At 41.2% G+C, this 22,686-nt stretch overlaps 1 protein-coding gene across 1 annotated transcript in view; it reads left to right on the top strand.

Annotated features, from left to right (window-relative positions):
- The first annotated feature begins 804 nt into the window (after window positions 1–804).
- dok6 (docking protein 6) overlaps window positions 805–22,686 on the top strand; it is a 45,527-nt gene continuing 23,645 nt past the window's right edge. Inside the window, 1 exon segment of the mRNA XM_034132464.1 lies at window positions 805–1,038. Within this exon segment, the coding sequence (XP_033988355.1) occupies window positions 973–1,038 (66 nt within the window). The 5' untranslated portion in view covers window positions 805–972.

Raw genomic sequence — 22,686 nt, 5'->3', positions numbered from 1 at the left:
CGTTTTCTTTTCTAAACCTCTCTAAAAAGGTCAAATTTCACTTGTTTTGCATCAATCTTGAGACAGGGTACTTATTATATGTTATAGTTTGGATTCCTAAAGCTTTTAGTCTACTAACTCATCATTCAAGGGTGGTTTTCACTATAAGTAATCTTTTTTTTTTGGACGGACACTATAATTTACATTTTTTTACTATGTTCAATCTGAATTTACTTTAAAATAAAAACATCTATATTGATTCTGACTTCTCTACATCCAACTCACAGATGTAACCTTGCTTTGAGAAAAAATATTATTAATTTACCCCTTTTAGAAGTGAAGTTATGATCATTTGTTCTGGGAATGTCATTTTTGAGCCTGAGACCTGAAAAACAGGCTCAGGGCTTAACAGGCTAATGGAGTTTAAATAACTTAAATAATGTTTGCACCACAGGAATACTCTTTCGAAGATTCATAATGAAACTTAGGATGACTAGTTTATTGTAGCTGTGTCTTTTATGGGAGTTATTTTGGTCTTTGGATTTTGAGGCTGTTTTTTTTTCTAACATAGCTCACCTGTTGAAAGTCATTTTAACATTTAAATGCATTTTCTTTCCTGCCAATTAATGGTTGCACCCTCCTTCAATGAGGCTCCTTCCCTCTGCAGGTTCCCTCCCCCACCCCCCTCGCAGTTTCTGGGATGGTGTGGTCCAGGAAGCTCTCCTCCTCTCTCTCTCTCTCTCTCTCCCTCCCTCCCTCTCTCTCTCCTCGGAGGATCAGCTGACTGAATGGTATCTCCCTGCTCGGATGGATCGCTCCTCTGAAGCCGGGCAGGTCTCCCACCGCCGGATGTCTCCCCCACCAGCGACCCTCCAGTAGAAACACTACCGCTGCACACACACACACACACACGCACACACACACCAACACACACACACTGGGAGATATTACTGTGTGTTATTTCCCTCCCCGGGCAGGAAGCCTCCCCTCAGCATGGCTTCCAACTTCAACGACATAGTGAAGCAGGGATACGTGAGGATACGGAGCAAGAAACTGGGGGTGAGTACTGTTGCACTTGCTCTGTGAGGGTGAGGAGGAGGAAGATTAGGAAGAGGAGTTCCAGTTGTTTGTCTGGATCCGGAAGGAGGCTTTAATTGATGCACACAGTCCTGCTGCGAGGAAGACACATTAGAGCAAGTTTCTCTCTGTGCATGCTGCTAACACACACTTCTGTGCAGAAAACACACACTTGTGCACGTGTTTTGCAAAGTGTGCATGAGTGACAGGTTGACAGCTGCTGTCATGTGCATTGTAAATCACGTCCTCCGTTATTCTCAGCTTCTACACTTTCATTGAGAAAGTTAAACTATATTTCTGAGTTTAAGAGAACAACAAACTGCTCATAAGGAGATAAAAATGCTATTATAAAAAGCTATTGAGGTGTTACAGTTATATGACAGCCATAAATACCTCATAACTACCTTTAATAAGGTCACTTACAATTGAGCACCACAGGCTATGAGTGTCTTTATTATAGGGATAATTAAAATGTGGTTTATGGATTCTAGGTTGAGCATTATAATAGGAAAGCTGCAGTGATTAGTTGGAAGAATAGACAGCAATATTTTATGATGGATTCTGATCCTTAATGTCATTTCTCCATGCAAACATGTCAGAAAAAGCGTCTTGCAGCTTCTCAAATATGGAGATTTGATCAAAATAAAGCGGATATCTTTGGATTTTGTACAAAAACAAGATATTCAAGGACATCATCCTGAATTTTAAAGGAACTATGATGGAGATTTTTCACTATTTCCTGACATTTGATCGACTATCTAGAGAATCATCTGCAGATTAATAGATAATGAAATAGCTAATAGGGATACTGGGGGAGCCGTTCATCACTACACACAGCCCCATCATCCCTGACTCTTTATAAATTATTCCCAGTATTGAGAAGTCTCGTTGGATTCAGTGTGATGGCAGCTCTTGATAATGGCTTTCCATTGAGGTACATAAGGGAGGAAAATGGCTGGTCTGCTTAAATTGAAATGAACGATACATATTCAATTATGAGCGCCTTATTGTCTGACTCATAGAGCCATCTGCTTTTGTTCATGCTTCCGGCTCATTACGCCAGCGGGAAACACTCCCTCTCTCTGATGAAGTGTGAAGATGAAGGCTAATGAAGTCTGACTGCCTCCTCATCATCACCTTCATCACCTGGCTGCAGCAACATCACTCCACCTTTGTTTGTGCCATCAGGACATCACAGGATTAATTGTAGTAGAGAAAGAGGAACCTTAACTGCCCCTGAACACAAGATGGTTTGACAAATGAAAAGTACATTTTTCTGTTGTTAACATGCAGCTGTTGCATACAGTCGGCTCAGTGTCTGTACTGTGAGCAATTAGCAAGATGCATTGAAACAGATTGAGATACATATAGGATTAATAGCTGTAGAATAAGAGGAAACTTAACTGCTCCTAACATAAGCCTAAACACAGGCTTGGTTTATTTACTTCTTATGCTAGATGAATTCTGAAAAATAGAGGTACTGCATGTTAAGGATTACATGTTGTGGATTAATAGGAACCTGAACTGCCCCTCACACAAGCTTGACTCAAAAAATGAAAGACATTCGTCATCGTTAACATGCAAATTAGTTTATTTGCATTCAGTCGGTGGGGTTTATTTCCTTTTTGCATATGCTATTAGCAAGATGCATTTAGAAAACAAGGCTAATGCACGTTAGGAATATCATTTAGCATGAATCATCGTTGAGTAGGAGAAACCTTAACTGCCCCTAACACAAGCTTGATTCAAAAAATGAAAAGACATTTGTTGTTGTTAAGATGCAAATTAGCTCGCATACAGTTAGCACGGTTTATTTACTTCTTGTTTATGCTATTAGCTTAATGCATTCGGGAAAAAAGAGGTGGGGCAGTTAAGGTTTTCCCTTAATGGACAAGCTTGTTTGACAAATGAGAGATATTTGTTGTCGTTTATTTAGCTTACATTTGGCATGGTTTATTTACCTTTTGCATAAGCTATTAGCTACATGCATTCAGGAAAAGTGGGTGTGCTTTGAGGGTTGGACAACACATCAATAGAATCTCAATATCATGATGAGACTAGGTACTGTCTGTCACCGATGTTTGGATGTCTTCATTTAGCACGTGTGGTCTTTTCGTGGTTTTAAATGCTGCATTACAGTACAGTGGTGTCATTTTCTGAACTTACAAGACTGCTTTTTCATTAATTGTATTTACCGTTTTAGGATCAAACATCTGTAATGAAAGCACCAATGTTACAATATCATCCCAAATATGATAGTATAACAGTTAAAAACCCAAACTAAATACACTGAAAACCAAAAACTAACCCTTACTGTCTAAGCATTGGTTTAAAGGGAAGGCAGTGCTCCAGTGGTGTATGACTCAGAGAGAGAGAGGATGCTCCATCTCCTCCTGCTGTTTGTGGAGGAAGAACAGTTTGTGTCCTGCTCGCCCACTCCTCTGTTTCATCAGAGAGAGAGAGACACGTTGGCCTCAGAGGACCCCGGTGTGGGAAGACAGAAAATATTCTCTTGTCCACGCTGAGGTTAGTTATTCCAGAACGATTCTCAATCAGCAACCGAGAGGTTTTTTCTGTGTGCCACCTCTTTGCTTCTCTGTGGGGAGATGATCAGCAGCTTAATGGATTCATTTCAAGTGTTTTGTGTTGATGGAAAAAATATACATCTGCGTGGAGAGGATGATATTTGGAGTTGTTGTTTTGTTGCATGATCTTTGATTACGTTCAACAGCTCAATAGTGTTTGTGGCTGCGAAGAGACGTTTGACATTTTGAACAGAACTGGATATGCAGACAGATTTTAGACACAAGCTGCTTCGCTTTTTAGGATTCCTCCTCACTAAAACACCGCCAAATGTGCAACATACTGCGTCCAATTCTCCCTTATGTTGCAAGTTTGAAATGTTTCAATAACTCTCTATACAAGAGTTTGATTACTGATACCCAAATGATTGCCTTTCAAAAGTACAAGATGTATTCCTACAAAGCCCTTCTTTCTGCTTGCTCGACTCAGTAGAGCTGCATTCAACGCTTTTTTCAAGGAGAGATTATTCCTTGTTTTCTATATAAAATTAAATGGATCAAAGTAGGGATGATTACAATTTTATAAATCCTAAAACAACATCTTCAAATCCCTTGATTACTCTTTTTCTCTAAAACCCAGGCATATTCAGATTTAATAATAGAGCACAAAGCTTTAGGAAAATTAATCTTCGTCTTCAGCGTTAAAACTGACAGTTTTTGACATTTAGTGCTTCAGACACATTTCAGTTTGCTACCAGAAAAGCACTCAAGATGCGTTCCAGACAATGTTTCCCCGTTGGAGTTTCCAACTTCCGACCTGCAGACGTTCCAGGTGCCCAACGCAAACAGAAAACATGCCCGACCGTGACACGCTGATGTTTCTTTGGCAAGTGAACACCAGCAGACTCAGCTTCTTTAGGCCCGTTTTTTACATTTTCCTGAATACATTTTGTGCAGAGAAGATTCAGAGATTGTAACCAGCTTCCTTATAGCATCGGCAACATATTTAGACATTACTTACCTGCAGGTGAACAGGCAAATATATTTTATTTTGCCTTTAGATGATGATAAGCACAATACTATCTTTTACATACAAGTGCATTTGCAGATATTGTTGTTTTAGACCATGTTACTCTATTGGTTTATATCACCACTCTTAGACAAAAAACTGTTGTTAGATGCAAAGATAGCCAAGGTAATAACAGTTTTTAATCCTAAATACGTCCTGATTTAATCAATTTTCAGTTTTTTAGTACATTTTCAGAGTCATTTTGCTAGTTTTAGTTCAATTCCAGCTTATTATTTAGGTAGTTTTTCCAATTAAATGCTACATTAAAGGTGGGGTAGGTAAGTTTGAGAAACCGGCTCGAGATACACTTTTTGTTATATTCCATGGAATGCTCTTAACATCCCGATAGCAATGAATATCTGAAGTGCTTTGACAAAAAATCCATCAAAAAATGTCATCTGTGGAAGCCGTAGCGCTGTAAAAAGCACGACCAATCATCTGAGCCGGCCCGGCTAAAATAACTGGATGGCCTACCTGCCTGTCAGCCTTCCATCTGTGCACAAACTTATCTCGTGCCCTCATTGGTCATGTGCGCGTTCGTGTGTGTTGGAGGAGGGGCTCTGTGAGGAAGTGGCAGATTTTCTCCGGTTGTGTATTTTCAAATTCTAGCGCACTCGAGCCGGTTTCTCCAAAATTACCTACCCCACCTTTAAGCTGTGCGTCTGCAGAGTTTGGTGATATATGGCTGTGGGTACATGTGACATGTGACCTCTTTCACATTTGATCAATTGTGTTTATAAAGACATTGGTTATAGCAGCTTTGGACATGAATTTACCTGAACAGGCAAATATACTTTATTTTGCGTTTAGATGATGGTTAGACAACTGCTTTTTTGTGACGTTGAGGTGGATGTTTTTGCCCCAACTTTACAGTGAACTCTAAACTCAAATGTCTGACTTTTTCTGTCAGGATGTGGTACATTTGTGCATTGGACTTGTCTGTAAAGTGAGGTTTGAAGCCCTGCAGCTGGAGCTGTCAGGCTGCAGAAAGGTCCTGCCTGTTTCCCCCATGATGTGCTACTTTTAAACGCATTTCTTTAGTGCCTTAAAGGTCTCTCAAATATCACATATCAAGACTTTGCATCACAGATGACCTTATAGCGCTCCCGCTCCAGCTCTCCAATGCAATGCGCTGCCATTTCAAATGTATTATACATTATATTTGTTATTAGAAAGTAGTACAGTCCAATGGTTTTCTTTATGCGATATTAAAGTGGCCGCTCCAACACGGCCAAACTCATCAGCATCTGTCAATATGATTGGCTCGTTTCCAAACCCCGTCATGTGTGAAGGCCATGAGGTCAGTGTGTGTTCTGCAGAGTGATCACCATCAGGGACACTTTCTCTCTTTTCCCCGGGACATTTGTGTGTTTTTTTAACCACCGGCATGAAAAGCAACGATTTCCAACATTAGCCAACCTCTTTGTTTCTTTGTTGGCTGCGGAGACAACGCTGCAGTGTTCTTGAAAGTAGTCTCTTTCCTTCCTCACATCCCCCTCCTCTTCCTCACCTCTCCCCTCTATTCTCTCACCTCACGTCTCACCTGTACTCCCCACGCTTCACAGTGTCTCTCTCACCCTCTCTATCTCCTCTTTTCTTCCCCTTTATCTGGATATCTCCCTCACCTCATCCTCCCTTTACTCTCTCACCATTCTCTCCTTCACTGGTTTGCAGACAGCTGAGAGACTGAGCACAAAAGCGTCCTATTCATCACCCCACGCTGCACCCTCCATAACCCCAACAGGCCATTCCCCCCGACACAATCCACACACACACACACACACACACACACACACACACACACACACACACACACACACACACACACACACACACACACACACACACACACACACACACACACACACACACACACACACACACACACACACACACACACACACACACACACACACACACACACACACACACACACACACACACACACACACACACAGGCTCGGTGCAACATTGAAGACTTGGCACACACAATCTCCCGACAAACAAGTAAACAGTCTGCTGCCAGAGAACAGTGTGTGGATTCTCAATTAATTGTAATCCTGTGGCTTTGTACCATACTGTATTCCTGTTTTTTGCTACATAAAGACAAACTAAGTGCCAAGTGTCTCTGCACCGAGGAAGAACATCAAATCTGGCACGAGGTCTTCTTTTCTCCCTTTAGAGATGCTATCAGCTCCTCTTGAGCTGGATAAACTGACCTTTGAGTAATTTGTGCATCAGTCTGAGACCAGGCACATGTGTCCAAGGTTAACCATGGCTGTGGTAAATAGAAAAGGTCAGCCGTGGAATATCTTTCCTCCGTCTGTCCAACTTTCTTAACAAAAAAGCATTCTCCTTTAGCTGTGTGTGTGTGTGTGTGTGTGTGTGTGTGTGTGTGTGTGTGTGTGTGTGTGTGTGTGTGTGTGTGTGTGTGTGTGTGTGTGTGTGTGTGTGTGTGTGTGTGTGTGTGTGTGTGTGTGTGTGTGTGTGTGTGTGTGTGTGTGTGTGTGTGTGTGTGTGTGTGTGTGTGTGTGTGTGTGTGTGTGTGTGTGTGTGTGTGTGTGTGTGTGTCACATTCAGCTCTCCATTCACAAACATGTTTTTTTAACACTTCAAAAGGAGCGTGATCCGGTGTCGGCCCCGAGGTGAAATGTGTAATACTTTTAAAAAATAACGCAGAACACTTCACACACAGACTTCACACGTAGATAATACTTGTTGGAAATTCATTTACCACTCCGTTACCAAAGCAACACCACCCCATAATAAATAATACCTGCTATAAACACAACACTAACGTCTTTTACACACAAGTGCATTTGCAGATATTGTTGTTTTAAAACCATGTTACTGTACTCAATTGGTTTATATCACCACTCTTAGACAAAAAACTGTTAGATGCAAAGAATAGCTCTAAATATCCGACTGCACCAATAAGAACAGTTTTTAATCTCAAATACGTTCTGTAGTCCTGATTTAATCAACGTTACAACGATTTTAATTGAGTTTTAGTACGTTTTCAGAGTCATTTTGCTAGTTTTAGTTCAATTCTAGCTTATTATTTAGTCCAATTAAATGCTATATCTTCTCTGCAGAATCTGGTGATAATCTTCTGTGGGTACATGCAACATGTGACCTCTTTCCCATTTGATCAATTGTTATTACAAAGATATTGGTTAAAGCTGCTTTAAAGATAAGATGACAGGGATATTTTCGGAGGCTAGACGCCTTATCGTGCAATTTCCCAGATTTATTTGTACGCACAATACTAGAAAAAAGCCCCCAATTCCTCTTCCAGATACTCACTGTTCACATTGTTGATTCTTCAAAACAATCACTGGAATACATTTGTGATATTCTGAGCTACTGGTCATCTTATTGTGCTTGTGTCTGTTCTCAGATTTAATAAGGTGACGGCCAATAGTCTAATTTAAAAAGGATGAATATAATATATAATGGTCTGTATTTCAGAATAGGAAGAGTAAAATTGAAAGCACACAGTTTCACTCAGAGTGCAGTTATTGGTCAAAGCAGAAATGTCAAACAGAGAACACATTAAAAATGCATTATGTCTGTCGGTGGAAACACAATCAGCCAAAAGTGTGGCTGTAAACAAATAATCAGTGAAGCAATAACCGCGCTGCAGACTGCGAGTTATTCATCAAACACAAGGATATCATTTGCACGGAGACGGGTTACTCTACTTTACAGAATTACAGTAGTGTTTCAGGGTTTTAAAATGACTTTTTTTACGAGGGAACCATTTCATATATCCAGTTTGTTTTGGGTACTGGGAAACAAGGGACAACTACTGTAGCTCGGTACTTATTGGAACCTTGCCACCTTGTGTTTTGAGGGTAATTTGATCAAATGTGTGACAAAAGCCTTCGTGTTAAAGCAAAAACTGACAGTAAGGAGCACTTTGACATCAAATGACATGCTGTAATATTCCTACCACTCATTCTGGCTCTGCATCTTCCCATCGACGCTCTATTGGGAAAGACATTAGGAATGTAAACACTACCGTTGAACAAAATTGCCCTTTGGAGCAATGATTAGATTACAGAAAAGCTGCAATGATTGTGATAATTGATCAATCGTTTGAGTCTTTTTTTATAGAAATAATGCCTTTGTTCAAAGCTTCTCAAATTGTACCTTTTGCTGTGTTTAATATCATCAGAAATATGGATTAAACTAGCACAATCAAATTAATATTAATCACGTTTTGGCTTCCCACAAGTTAATGAACCCGTTCGAATGCGATATTGACTTTTAAGGTGCAGGCTCTGTTCATAGAAATCTCTTCTGCGTATCAACTCAAGTGCCAACATGAATGGTAAAGTGTTAAAGTGCAATAAATGGGGGGGTTTTAGGGTGTTGGTTAGACAAAATAAATATTTATAAAGGTTTGCATCTATAAAACAATCTTAAAAATGTATCTTTTGGACACCTTTAACACCTGAGTCCGATGCTAAGCTTGCAGTTTACACAGATAGACACTAATGGTGCAAATAGAGCCGTTTCCATCCATTAAATATGAGGGCAATATTTAGATTTATCACTCTTTAAGTACTTTTCTGGACCAAGTAGTGCTCTCCTCCCGTCCCTGCCTAAATACTTATTAACAGTTTTGTCTCACTCAGCTGTTTTTGTCTCACAATATTGTATATTTGTGGCCTTGAGGTGGACTGTGTGTGTGTGTGTGTGTGTGTGTGTGTGTGTGTGTGTGTGTGTGTGTGTGTGTGTGTGTGTGTGTGTGTGTGTGTGTGTGTGTGTGTGTGTGTGTGTGTGTGTGTGTGTGTGTGTGTGTGTGTGTGTGTGTGTGTGTGTGTGTGTGTGTGTGTGTGTGTGTGTGTGTGTGTGTGTGTGTGTGTGTGTGTGTGTGTGTGTGTGTGTGTGTGTGTGGTGTGTGTGTGTGTGGTGTGTGTGTGTGTGTGTGTGTGTGTGTGTGTGTGTGTGTGTGTGTCCCACAAAGAGAACAATGTGTCTATTGTCCGAGATGGCCGTTTAAGATAGGATCCTGCCACTTCTATTCACTCACTTTTAACAATGAGAGGCCGTCTAGTGCGGTGCATTCAGGGGATTATTCACCGCAGGAACTTTACACGTCAGTTGAGCGCAGAGATGGCAAAAGTACACATCCTTTACTCAAGTAGAAGTACAGATACTCGTGTTTAAACATACTCTGGTAAAAGTAGAAGTACTGACTAAACTTCTTTACTCAAGTAGAAGTAAAGAGGGCTTTGAAATGTACTTCAGTAAAAAGTACCCATAACTACCAGCTGTTTTAAAGAGTACCTGACCTCCCTTTATATTAATAGAACAATAATGTCATTGTTAGCTAATGAATGTTTCCATGCTGAACAACGACAACATGACAACGTTTTCATTGGTCCCTCTTCTTTAGAGAAGACCAGGAAATGATGGATACACGGATCGTGTTCAAATCAATAGGCACGCAATGACTCTAAATAATAATGATCACGCCACCAAACACACATTCAAACTAAAGGAACCAGCCTGTTTGGGAAATGAGAGAAGTAGAAAGTACAGGTATTTGGGTTCAACATGTAAGAAGTAGAAAGTACAGGTATTTGTGTTCAACATGTAAGAAGTAGAAAGTACAGGTATTTGTGTTCAACATGTAAGAAGTAGAAAGTACAGGTATTTGAGTTCAACATGTAAGAAGTCAAAGTAAAGAGTCGTCGTGGAGTAAAGTACTGATACCAGAAACATGTACTTAAGTACAGTAACGAAGTATTTGTACTCCAATACTTCCTACCTCTGGTTGAGCGTAGAAAATAACACTTGTGACCGATTTGTTGAAAGATATCACATTATATCAATTAGCAAATCAATGGATTGTTACCTCAAGTGGTCACAATTAGCCGTCTGATTCCCAAACACAAATTGAAAATGCTGCAGGTTTTTAATAAGCCTTGTTTATATGTCTGCTTGTAGCCTTCTTCCCTCTCTTCTGGTGATAGATGTTATTCGATTGGGTGCATTCATCCTCAGATATGCAGAGCTATACGTCATTTCCTTTCCTTTTCCTCAGCCTCCTCTCTCAGAAACAGACCTGAAGACAGATCACCGGCTCTTATTGGCTCTGATGAATTGCATCTGGAGCGGGATATGGGAACAACACCTCAACCGTCGTTATTCACGGTGAAAAATGTGCCCCTATTATCAAGTCGCTTTCATAAATAAATCTCCACTTGAACATTTCAACTCATTGAGTCCCGTTGTTCCTAATTATCAGGAAAGCTTTTTGCCGTATGGACGGATGTTGTTTTTAGTTGTTCCTAATGCATTAAAACCCAGTTGATGGAAAGGAAAGGCTGATTGCTAAAATGCCCTTTTGCATAAACACTCTCTTTCTGTCCTCACTCTCAGAGTCTTCTTTCAATCCCAGCTACTTTTGTTATCCCTCTCTCGCTGTATTGCTTCTGTTTCGGCCTGAAATCCGAACACAAACTCGTGTCACGTCAAGCTGCCGCTGTCCAGAACAGCTTTGTGTTCCCCATGTTTTTCTGATGAGCTGCTTTGTAAAGTGCAAAGTTCTCTAATCCCATCGAGGGGGAAGTCACAGCTCAATGGGAGACGACACTCCTCGTGGCTATTTAATCTTCCCAATCCCTGCAGACACGACAACAGACGGGACACTCGATTCATACATAAAAAGTTCAGAGAACAAGCTATTATCCGACCACATTGAAATCCCTGTTTCACTTTGCTCTGTCTTTCAATGATTCTCTTTGAACGTTAATAGCATCTAAAGCAGCATCATCAATATAGTCAGGATGGCAGTTTCAATTAAATTAGCTTTCAAAAGCCATTAACCAATACCTTATCGGTTAATTTAAGACAAAAAGCAACTGTCTTGCATTCCATGGCCTCAATGAGTCAATATCTATTTAGAAATGCGACTTGTTTTATGTTTCATGTTGTAAATGTATTTTATTTTCTGTTGGCTTGGCAGAAGCTTATTGCTACATTTTGATCAGGTCAGTCGATAAATAGTTTGATCGGTGGTCATTATGAACTTGCCGCTGTGCATAAGTGATAATATGTCAGTGGCATGTTTTCTCTCGTTTCTGCTGCCCCTGTGTGGCCCAAAAGGGTATGACGCTTTAAAAATGCTACAAAATAAAAGCTAACATCTGACCGGCTGTTCTTAGTCAACGTTCATTTATATTTAACCCATATGTTCATGCCAGGACACCGTAGATTAAGGTTGTTTGGTTGAGATGTTTTGTCGGTGCAATAGATATCTTAGTTGATTCTTAAATATATTCTCAAAAATGTCACTCGCATGAATTCCCGTAAAATGCAACCTGTGACTTTAAAAGGTGATTATATTTTGCTCCGTATTAAAGTCAGTCTGATCCCCATGCATCCTCTCCCTGGTGGATTTACAGGGTCTTCTAGTACTGTATTATTTGCTACTTTGTGCAGATCCACTGGAGACTCACCTATAAAACAGCCGAGGAATCTATCATAGCTCCATTAACACTCTTCATCCCCTCTCCTCGCCTTCCTCCCCTCATTAATCAACACACCGGCCCTCGGGGATCTGCAGCTACGCTCACTTCCACTGTGTGTGTGTGTGTGTGTGTGTGTGTGTGTGTGTGTGTGTGTGTGTGTGTGTGTGTGTGTGTGTGTGTGTGTGTGTGTGTGTGTGTGTGTGTGTGTGTGTGTGTGTGTGTGTGTGTGTGTGTGTGTGTGTGTGTGTGTGTGTGTGTGTGTGTGTGTGTGTGTGTGTGTGTGGCTGCGTTTGTGTACATGCACAGGTGTTTGTGTACATGAACAGGTGTTTGTGTGTGTTAAGGCCGCTACACACCAACCTGAGACCAAAGAACGCGTACCGAAGGCGTCCCGACTTTTACGTCAGCTTCGTTGGCTACGCCGCCCGCTACGCCGCCCGCCTACGAACGCACCGCAAATACTTCAGTCGACGAGTGGCAATAACTGTCCTTACCAGCAGGCAGCGGTAGTGTGAACAGCCAATCAGATTGATTGCTTGGGCCGACTTTCTCTGACCTCCCGACAACATGTTGAATCGGCCGCGGGAGGCATCGGGAGGTGTGAAAAGGTGCCGTAAAGAGACGACGGTGCGGGACACACCAACCTGAGTAGGGCGCCGCGAATGCCCGACTGCCTCTGACGGCCTCTGACTCCCAAAATCGGGTTGGTGTGTAGCCAGCTTTAGATGTGTGAAAATCCTCCTTCCAGTGGTATATTTACGAAAAATTGCTATTGTAGTATAGTCTATCTTGTATACAAGTTGTCAAAAATATAAATACGAATAGAACTTATATGTCTCTTTTAATGGCCCACACCTATATTCATAGACCAGGGCAGCCAATATATAAAGCTAATACATTGTTGTTGTTCTTTAGAATTTTTTTTTAGCATCAGATTAAATAAAACTGTAGATGTTTTGGGGGAAAATGAGATTTTTATTTAACAATGTTATTGGTTTCTCAGTTTATCTGTCTGAGATTCACTTATTCTTATTATTTTTTTATCTATTTATCAAATACATGTCCACAGGTTATCAAAAACGAAACATTGAGGAATCAACTTTTGACCAAAAAAATAAATAGATTTTGTGCACTTGACAAAAGCATCATCTCATCAACACATGTAAATAAAGATAAATAAACATGTGAGGGTACTGATGTTCAGTGAAATACTATAACCAATCAATAATACGCCTAGCGCGACTTGTATCATAGTAAAACCTGCGTGAAAATGGATCCAGATGAAGTTATTCCTGGAGAAAAGTCGTCCCACCTCCATTTTAATATTTGAATCACGATCTATAATGAGTTCTTCTCCTGCTGTTACCTCTCATCAGCCGGCGTGCCAGGCACATTGAGTACAGTGCGCTCCAAAGATAGCCTCAGCTGTGTGTGTGTGTGTGTGTGTGTGTGTGTGTGTGTGTGTGTTAAGGGGCTTGTCGGGTTCTTAATTTACTCAGTGCATTGCAGAGGTAAACATTATTACGGCCTTGAAAAAATAATGAAATATAATACCTGATCTGCTTTAAAATGCGAGCAAATAGCCTTGTTTGCTGATGTAAATTAGCCGGGGCTGTCGGGTAAACAAGGCTTTTTTATGTGGCACTAATTGTCTCTGTATTATTAATGTGTTGTTGGAAACACCTTGACCTTGTGTGAGTCGGGGAATGTGTCTGTGGGTTTGTTTTATATTCTCAGAGAGCTTCTTTTAATAGTACGGAGGTGACAGTTTGGTACCTGCCAGCGCTGAAGCTACAGCTCACATTGCTTTTTTTTAATTCACACTCTCATCCTAACGACCTCGAGTGTAGGCCAAGGCAATCTGATCCCCTTTTCTATTTCTATTAAACAGCTTTTAATATTTCCACCAAGAAATATTGTTCTGGGAATGAGTTCTGGATAAGGTCTGCCAAGGGAAACGGAGCACAATGGCAGCCTTGGCAGTGGCACTTTGAGTGGATAATTTAAAGGTCATAATGGAGGAAATACTGGCTCCTGAGAGACATAAAACAATTGAAAACATGAGGTTATTATATATTGGAAGAAAGAGGAGATAATATGGTAAGCTTTTGACCCGTCATTAATCTTATTCCACGTGTATATGAATGCTTTTTAATGGAGAAACAGGGCTTAAAATAGTTTTTTTCCCATGATGTGTTACGTTTAACGTCACAAACGCGTCAGAAAGCAGTGTTTCTGAACAACAGTGTTTTATACCTGTTACTTAAGACTCTTTCAAACAATCAAACCAAAGTTGAAGATTGTTGAACAGTGGAAATAAGATGCTTTTGATGAGTTTTATTTCATATTTTTGCAGTTTAAATGAAGTTAAATTCCTGTTTCTGCCAAAGGAGTCTGTTGGCTTTGAGGAAAGTATATTCATTGTGTGTTTTACATTGTAAACATCCTATTAAATCCCATTGATTTCACTCATTATATATATATAGCAATATGGCGTGAAGAAAGGTGAAAATGAGCGTGTCTATCTGGCTGTCATGTTTCCATCGTTGAGAAATAGCGTGTCGATTGTCCCGGGAAACAAAACAAAGATTATAACCTCTCTCTCTGAAGACAGAAGACTTGTTTGTAGGGTTGTTGAGGGGCTTAAAGCATGCAATCAGATTAGGACTTGAAAGAAAGTAAGTCTGAAGTAGAGAGCACACATTGGGGTGAACATTACACACACCTCCCTCCCCTCTTAATGTTCGCTCACATCTCCGAGAAATGAAGTGATAATTGCATTCCTTAAAGATTTCATGCTGAGACACACAGTGACAACGAATCACAGCCCACTTATTTCCAAGGGAGTGTGTTCTTAGGGAGGAAATGAGACAAAAACAATATCCGACCCCCTTCTTTGGCACTGAAGTAAACTCTACATGTCCCCTTTTTTTCAGTGTGTTTGTGCCCAAGCGTCCTCTTTGATTTGCAGCCTGAGTCGAGTTGGTTCCAGGGAGCAGAAACCTCTTTTGGATGTGAGGGAATAGTTGTTGCAGACACAGCTAACCGTATCAGAGAAGCAGCCGAACATCAGTGAGCGAGTACCTCTTTAGAATTAATCCTCGGGGGGGGGGAATGACTGCACCAATGCATGAGGATTACTGCTTTTAGGGCCTCTGATGGAATTCAAATAACAAACGCTTTGCACACACTGTCCTGGAAAACACTCTCCGTTTCATAATACTCTTCTAAACATGCAAGGGTTCGCCGGAAACACCTCGCAGCGCCTCTTTCCATTTCACCGTCTTTATTTATATGATAATCAAGTGGTCAGCTAATGCTAATTAAGCCAGTCATTTGGTGGAGTTGCATCATGGTGGCTCCTTTCATCCTATTACTTTATATTCCCTTCCCACAGAGGCTGCTCGGGCACTTCTGAGGCTCTGCATTTGGTTTCCATCCTTCCTGCAGACCCTCACCTGTTGGCCTAGATGCTAATTTAGCTCGTCTAGAAGCCGGCGGCGGCGCGAGCACCAACATACTAAAGTGAAGAATAACCCTTTGCACACATTACAACTGGGTTTCCGTGCCGGTTTAAATGAAGTTACCTTCCTGTTTCTCCCAATGGAGTCCGGTGGCTTTGAGGAAAGCACATGAACTGTGTGTTTTACATTGCAAACATCCTATTAAATGTCCAAATCCCCATTGATTTCACTCATTATATATAGATATGGCTTAAAAAGAGGTGAACATGAGCGTGTCCATCTGGGTGTCATATTTTTCATCATTGGGAGATAGCGTGACTATCAAAGAGTCGATTGTCCCGGGAATGAAACGCAGATTATAACCTCTCCCACTGAAGACAGAAGACATGTTTGTAGGGTTTTTGTCCAGTTGTTTAAGCATGCAATTACATCACATTACAACTGGGTTTCCGTGCATGCAGATGACACTTATTTATGCATTTATCTCAGTTTAACATTCAGCTTGGCTCGAGGACACAGAGCTGGAAAACTCATTCCCGTCTCGTAGACAAGCATGCTTGTCGACGAGGGTATTCTGCAATAGTCAAAATCCCTTTTTGTCTGTGTGTCATTGTCTGTGAACGCTCAAGCCTTGTACATGGATTAAATGGAAATTGCTCTGCCTGTGTGTGTGTGTGTGTGTGTGTGTGTGTGTGTGTGTGTGTGTGTGTGTGTGTGTGTGTGTGTGTGTGTGTGTGTGTGTGTGTGTGTGTGTGTGTGTGTGTGTGTGTGTGTGTGTGTGTGTGTGTGTGTGTGTGTGTGTGTGTGTGTGTGTGTGTGTGTGTGTGTGTGTGTGTGTGTGTGTGTGTGTGTGTGTGTGTGTGTGTGCTGAGGATTGCTGACTAAAGCTGTAATACATACAGAGGTTTTGGATGAGGGATGGTTTAAGGAGCATGCAATTGTCATAATGATGACTTAAAGCTCGATTGTCCCACTGTAAAAATCGTTTACAAATGCACCACCTTGTTTACTGTACCCAGCAGCGCCTGTCAACATCAGTGTCACAAAAAAAATCAATAATATACACGATGGAATAAATAAAGTAAGCAGCATTACAAACTGTGTTGGTTTATTATGGGATTATGATTGCGGTGTAATCCTTTGTCCTAGTTTTGCAAATTGTCAAAAAGAAGATTTGGGTTGCCAGCACACGCAATACATCGCCCTGTTTACACCATTAAAACACATTCTCCTCCTCTTCCCTCCCTTATACCTGGGAGAGAAACCTCAATATTGACCTACATCTCCTGCAGAATAATTTGGGTGGCTATTTCTGTGCCATCCTTAAAAAAAGAAGCAGCCCTGCTACAGTGTGTGATGGCTGGATTACACGATTTGTGACATTTTAACTTGTGTTTTCGTGCCCTAGGCTGCTCTGCTCAGCATGGGCTGAACATCTCCCCTGTCTCCCCCCCCCCACAGTAATGAGAAACAACAGCAGAAATACTTCTTCCCCTGCTCTCAACAATGGTATTTGCATGACAATTGGAAACAGGAAAACACTCGGCCTGTAGCTTGGTGCATATGTTGTGCTACATTTGGGGAAAGAGAACCAGAGAAAAGGTAGTGGACACAATTTGTGCTCCGAAAGACTTCATCGTGACTCTTAATGGAGGGCTGCAGACACTTAATTTTTCAGCAACTGCTCTCACAACCTCATAATCATTCTCCAACCTTTCTCCTAAGCATGCTTTCTTATTTCTCTTTTTTCAGTCCTTCTGTTATTTCAGTTTGGTCATGTTAATATCCCCTGCCCTTGAAGTCTTTGTCATGACCCAAAAAGGAAAGATATCCTTGTTCCCAATATGACAAAGAGTTGTTGTCCTCTCCATAGCTTCCAATGCCACATTTCTTTGGTAACATTAAGCTGTCTTTGGCTCTTTTCTGCTGTAAATGTCCCGTCTACTAATAAAGGGATTCTGATTCTGATTCTGACAATGTGACCAGGATCTGATTGTCAGCGAGTGTTAATGCCACACACACACACACACACACACACACACACACACACACACACACACACACCACAGCCAACGCCTTAACGTGTGAGAATAAGGGTTTTTCTAATACAGTAATATTACATTTCGGGAGCAGTTTGGCTCGTGCATGTTTGATGAGAATGTCCAATCAGGCGGAGACACAAGAAAGAGATGAGGAATTTGAGAGGAGAAATTTAGAAGAGCGAGGGGGACGACAGAAGGGCAGGAAGAGGGAGAAGGGTGTGTGTGTGTGTGTGTGTGGGGTGGAGTGGGGGGCAGTGATTACTTGCTGCTGAGGTAGCACTGCATTACACATGAGGATTTGGAATGGCCCAGATAAAGTAATCTATGATTAACTGGGGCGCGGCTGGCTCGCCACCCTGCCAACAGCTGTAGTCAGGGACGAATTATGAAATTATGGGATGTCCAAACATTTGAGATGCGGCGGAATATATATGTCCGTACAGGCGGGGGATGTTGTGTATCAAGTCAAAAGGTGACAGCCGGCGACTAGGGATGAGAGTGACCGAGGACAAATGCTTTTGAGAGGAAGATTGTTGATATGGTGGAGGAGATCTGGGAGGATTTGGGGAGAGGGGGGGGGGGGGGGGGGGGGGGGGAGTGCTGTGATGATTGCTGTAACAACTGTCCAACGGAATAACAAATCAAATTATAAAAGATGGACACCGTGGCACAGACCCCGCCGCCGTCTGGAATTGATTGCCAGCACCAGGATGTCTGTCACAGTCCATCAGGCGTCATTATGACCGAGGGAACACTGCACCTCATGCAGAACGGAGAGGTGCAGGAATGAGTCCTAAACATGGAAATGAGTTAGCGTTTAAGCACTTCCTGTTCTCTTTGGAAGTCAATGGTTTTCTGAGTGTGTTTTTGGTTGTTGAACCAGTGTGGTTAACACAAGATGAAGAGACCCCACTGGTGGATTTAAAAACAGCGGATGCTAACAAGTGTCTAAATGAGACGCCTAAACGTCATCGCGCTCAACATTAGCCTCCTTTAGCTTAGCGGTGGTGACGTGAAGTCATGTGACCGTGCTGTAGTTCCTTTATAGCCCAACATTAGCCGCGTTTAGCTTAGCGGTGGTGACGTGAAGTCATGTGACCGTGCTGTAGTTCCTTTATAGCCCAACATTAGCCACCTTTAGCTTAGCGGTGGTGACGTGAAGTCATGTGACCGTGCTGTAGTTCCTTTATAGCCCAACATTAGCCACCTTTAGCTTAGCGGTGGTGACGTGAAGTCATGTGACCGTGCTGTAGTTCCTTTATAGCCCAACATTAACCTCCTTTAGCTTAGCGGTGGTGACGTGAAGTCATGTGACCGTGCTGTAGTTCCTTTATAGCCCAACATTAGCCTCCTTTAGCTTAGCGGTGGTGACGTGAAGTCATGTGACCGTGCTGTAGTTCCTTTAAAACCTTAGCTTTTTTACTTCATAAATCATAAAGTAGTGTTGATATGTGGAGATTATCCTTCTGAACAAAATGTGTAAGTATCACGTAATCCAAAATCCAATGGAAAGATCCCATTGACTTTTTGTGGAGGGAACCAGTGAGATGCTGCCTTCAGGGTCGGACTACAGAAATGTGTAATATCTGCAGCAGTTGGAAAGCTTCATCCTCGACTTGTGATACAAGTCACACAGGAAAAACAAACAGTAACTCTTCTTCGTGATTACAAGGTTAAATATTTTGTTCAGTCAGAAATGTCTCAGTATTCAACATGCTAAGTGCTAAATCCTGCCTGTTATCATCACGTCTGAGTGTTGCAGGACTCTTTTGATTGAAGTGCTTTCCACTCTTGTATTGTCAGTAAGTGCAGCAGCAATCATCTTCAAATCACGTTTTCTAGCGCTCATAAATCACGGAGAGACTACAAAGCCTTCCCACATTGTCCCTTTTCTTGTTCAAATCAAATATCTTAGGAATAATGAAAGTGGTGCGCCTCTGAGGTATTATGATTGTGTTCACTCCTGAGAATTCAGCAGGAAGCTATTTTTATTCCGCCCTGTGATTAGTCATTTACCTGAAGCAGCCTGTCATTGGAAATCTTTTTCCTGTCTTCAAACAGTTCATCCAAATGACAAGTGATTTCGCCCGTGGGGAAAGTAGGGCCTATATTGTATTGAGAGGCGAGACAGTTCTTTAATAGCGCCAGAAGTTTGATAATGCTCCGTGAGGTGAATGGACTTTGTGTTTGAGGCCACTTACAGAAATGACTAAACCATCACTCATTACTGCGAGGTGTCTGGGTCCTAAATTCTCAGAGTCATGGTTTAATACACTCTCATTTAACTAACGTTTATTGTGGCATTTAATGTCACACCATAAAGCAAATTGATCACGCTGCCAAGAGGTTATGTTTTCTGTTTGTCTGTCAGGATTAGTGGAGATCTACTAGTTTCATGAAACTTTGTGAAAGGGGGAAGCCCTGACTGAGGTAAACAAACACTATTTTTAAATGCATCTTAAATATGTTGGTTAACACACTTGACCTCAGAGAAAGCTGCGCAAATCTCCTCTGCTTTAAGACAGGATTTGTTTACATTTTGGTGAATTAGCACTATTAAAAGTATGCTAAATTAGCTGTTAGCATGTCCTGTTTGCAATGCATTCATCAATTGTATAGACATCTATCACTGGACTAGTTTGAAGGTGAAGAAAACTGAAGAAATGTTGTGATTCTTTAGGCAAAGTGTGCAGTTGCAGGAGCTTCTTTTTTAAAGATTTCTCAGTAGATTAATTGAAGATCAACCCATACAAATTTGGAGTCGACTATATTTTTCACTTATGATCGGGACTTGGCACTCTCTGAACGCCATTCTTGTTTTATACGTGGACAGATGTGCTCTTAGTTTCCTTTTCAACCTTTTATTAAAGCCTATCCGACAGTCTGCGTCCATCTGTGGTCGTATTTTGGCTCTAATCCGTCTCGTAGAGTTGGTGTTAATGAACTCGCTGCACCTTGCCAAGCACTTCCTGAAGAGATTTCCTAAACACACAGACCACAAACTGCATTGCTATGTGTGGAAATACACCTTTTTGATCATGTAGATTCATACAGAGGTGCACCTTGAGAAGAAAAAGGTAAAACACCCAATGTTTGCAGAATGAATTCAACACTGATAACTATGTTCTCAATATTTCAACGTCGCATGTCTTACATTTTTTGTGACATCCTTGATAAAGTAAGTATTTTTCACATTCAAACACATTTCCTCAAGGTCAGTTAAATAGTATTGGTGGTGCTTCAGGGAAAACCCAAGTTTTTACATTTTCATTGGAAATCAAGTTGTGGCTTGGTGCACCTGTCAAAGCTGCAGTTTTGTTTTATCTTACTTTCCACTGACTATTCTTTAAACTTGTATTTTGGATACCTATCTGTATGGTTTAGTAGAGAATTCTCTTTGCAGTATGTTGTGGCTTAAGATGCTTTCCATTGTCTGCTGTTTCATAATGTTGATGCTTTTTCTTGTTGACAATGCTGATACAACTTTCTGCCACTTTCCAAAATTGCAATGGTTAGCCAAAACATGTGCTCGGCAGAAACATGCATGTGACCTGATTCAAAAATGTTTGTTGAAACTTAAAGATGTCAGGCAGAGGGAAAGACTGGACCAGCAGCATGCAGATTGTAGATTTGTACTGGTTCAAAAACATTCATGGCATCAACAAATATTTCATTTCTCGAGGAGCCTCTGCAGACAATTGGAAGGGAAATATCTCAGAAAACAAAGCACTCATTCATCCATTTTCCTGGAGAGGACAGACCAACCAGGGTGCTCTCTCCTGAAATCGTTTATACCTGTCACCTGCTGCCTGTAGCCAATCAGGGAGGAGCTCTGCAGCAGGTGGCATCCATCTGCCCTCGTTTGGAGCTGATTTGTACTCAAATGCACCTTGACACAAGTGTTTTGATCAAATATAACCTCTCAAAAGTCATAATCTAAACAGACAAATTAGTTAGTGATGTTATTTAACAAGTGGACACACCTTACTATGGAAATGACTCACATTAAAGCAGATACATACAGTTTAAAGGGGAATGCACTTCTTAAAGGGCAGCTCAGGGAATTTTAGGACCTCCAGAAAACACAAGAAAGGAAATATTTATAAAACACAAGTTTCTACCTTGTAAACAATATGATTAGAAGAACAAGAGTAATGCATACCCCCTCTTTGCAAACATACGAATATATACTCAAGGACATTTTATAATTGTAGTGTAGAAAATAATCTCCATGACAAGTTAAACCCTATTTTTAGAGACAGCCAAAGCTTTACACATGGGGATTTTAAATTAAGTTTATTTGTCAGTAGTACTTTGATTTAAGTTGCACATATGTGATAATACACTTCACACGTTATTACTGCATTCATTTATATATGAAAGTAGAACATATTGGCTCTTTTAAACCATAAAAAGGCACAAGGTCTCTTGAACAAAAGCTCACACACATTAAATGTTAAATCATGAAATGAAGTTGAGTTTACTGTGCATATGCCTACTTTGTGTAATTGAGCAAAGGTCAACCTCACAGTGAGTGGAGGTGTAACTTCTTTCACACATCAGTAATCAGAGGACATGAAAAACAGGGAGGATTTTAGTTTTCCCAGAACCCTCCTCTTCATCTAGTGGTTAGATTTCAGCGCCAGGCAGCGCACTCTTCACTGTTCTGGCATTAAATGAGTTGCACCAAACCAGCAGAGAGTCTCATTCACGTCCATGTAATTACAATCAGAGTTGGAGTGTCTCTGAATGAGCCAGAGGATAGCAGCGCCTTCACAAAGCTCCGACGACTGAGGAACAGGAGAAATTAAGCCCTCTCCATTCAAACCCTCCTGTTCTTATTATGCACCAGCTATCTCACTGCTTTTGTGCTCCTATAATTGCTTAATCTGAGCAGTGCTGTGGTAAAATACTTTGTGTGCAGGCAGCATTGCTTTGACTCACGCTCCCAAAAGGGAATTGCAGCTAGCTTTAATTCTGAAACTCCCAAACGTGGTAATGACCATTGTCAAAAGGGATTCACAGTTTTTCTGTCAAAGCTGCGGT

The sequence above is a fragment of the Trematomus bernacchii genome, unplaced genomic scaffold (genome assembly GCF_902827165.1).
Source record: "Trematomus bernacchii unplaced genomic scaffold, fTreBer1.1, whole genome shotgun sequence".
In the NCBI taxonomy this organism is placed as follows: Eukaryota; Metazoa; Chordata; class Actinopteri; order Perciformes; family Nototheniidae; genus Trematomus; species Trematomus bernacchii.
Note: the sequence above shows the minus strand (reverse complement) of the source record. Positions and strands in the feature narration are given on the sequence as shown.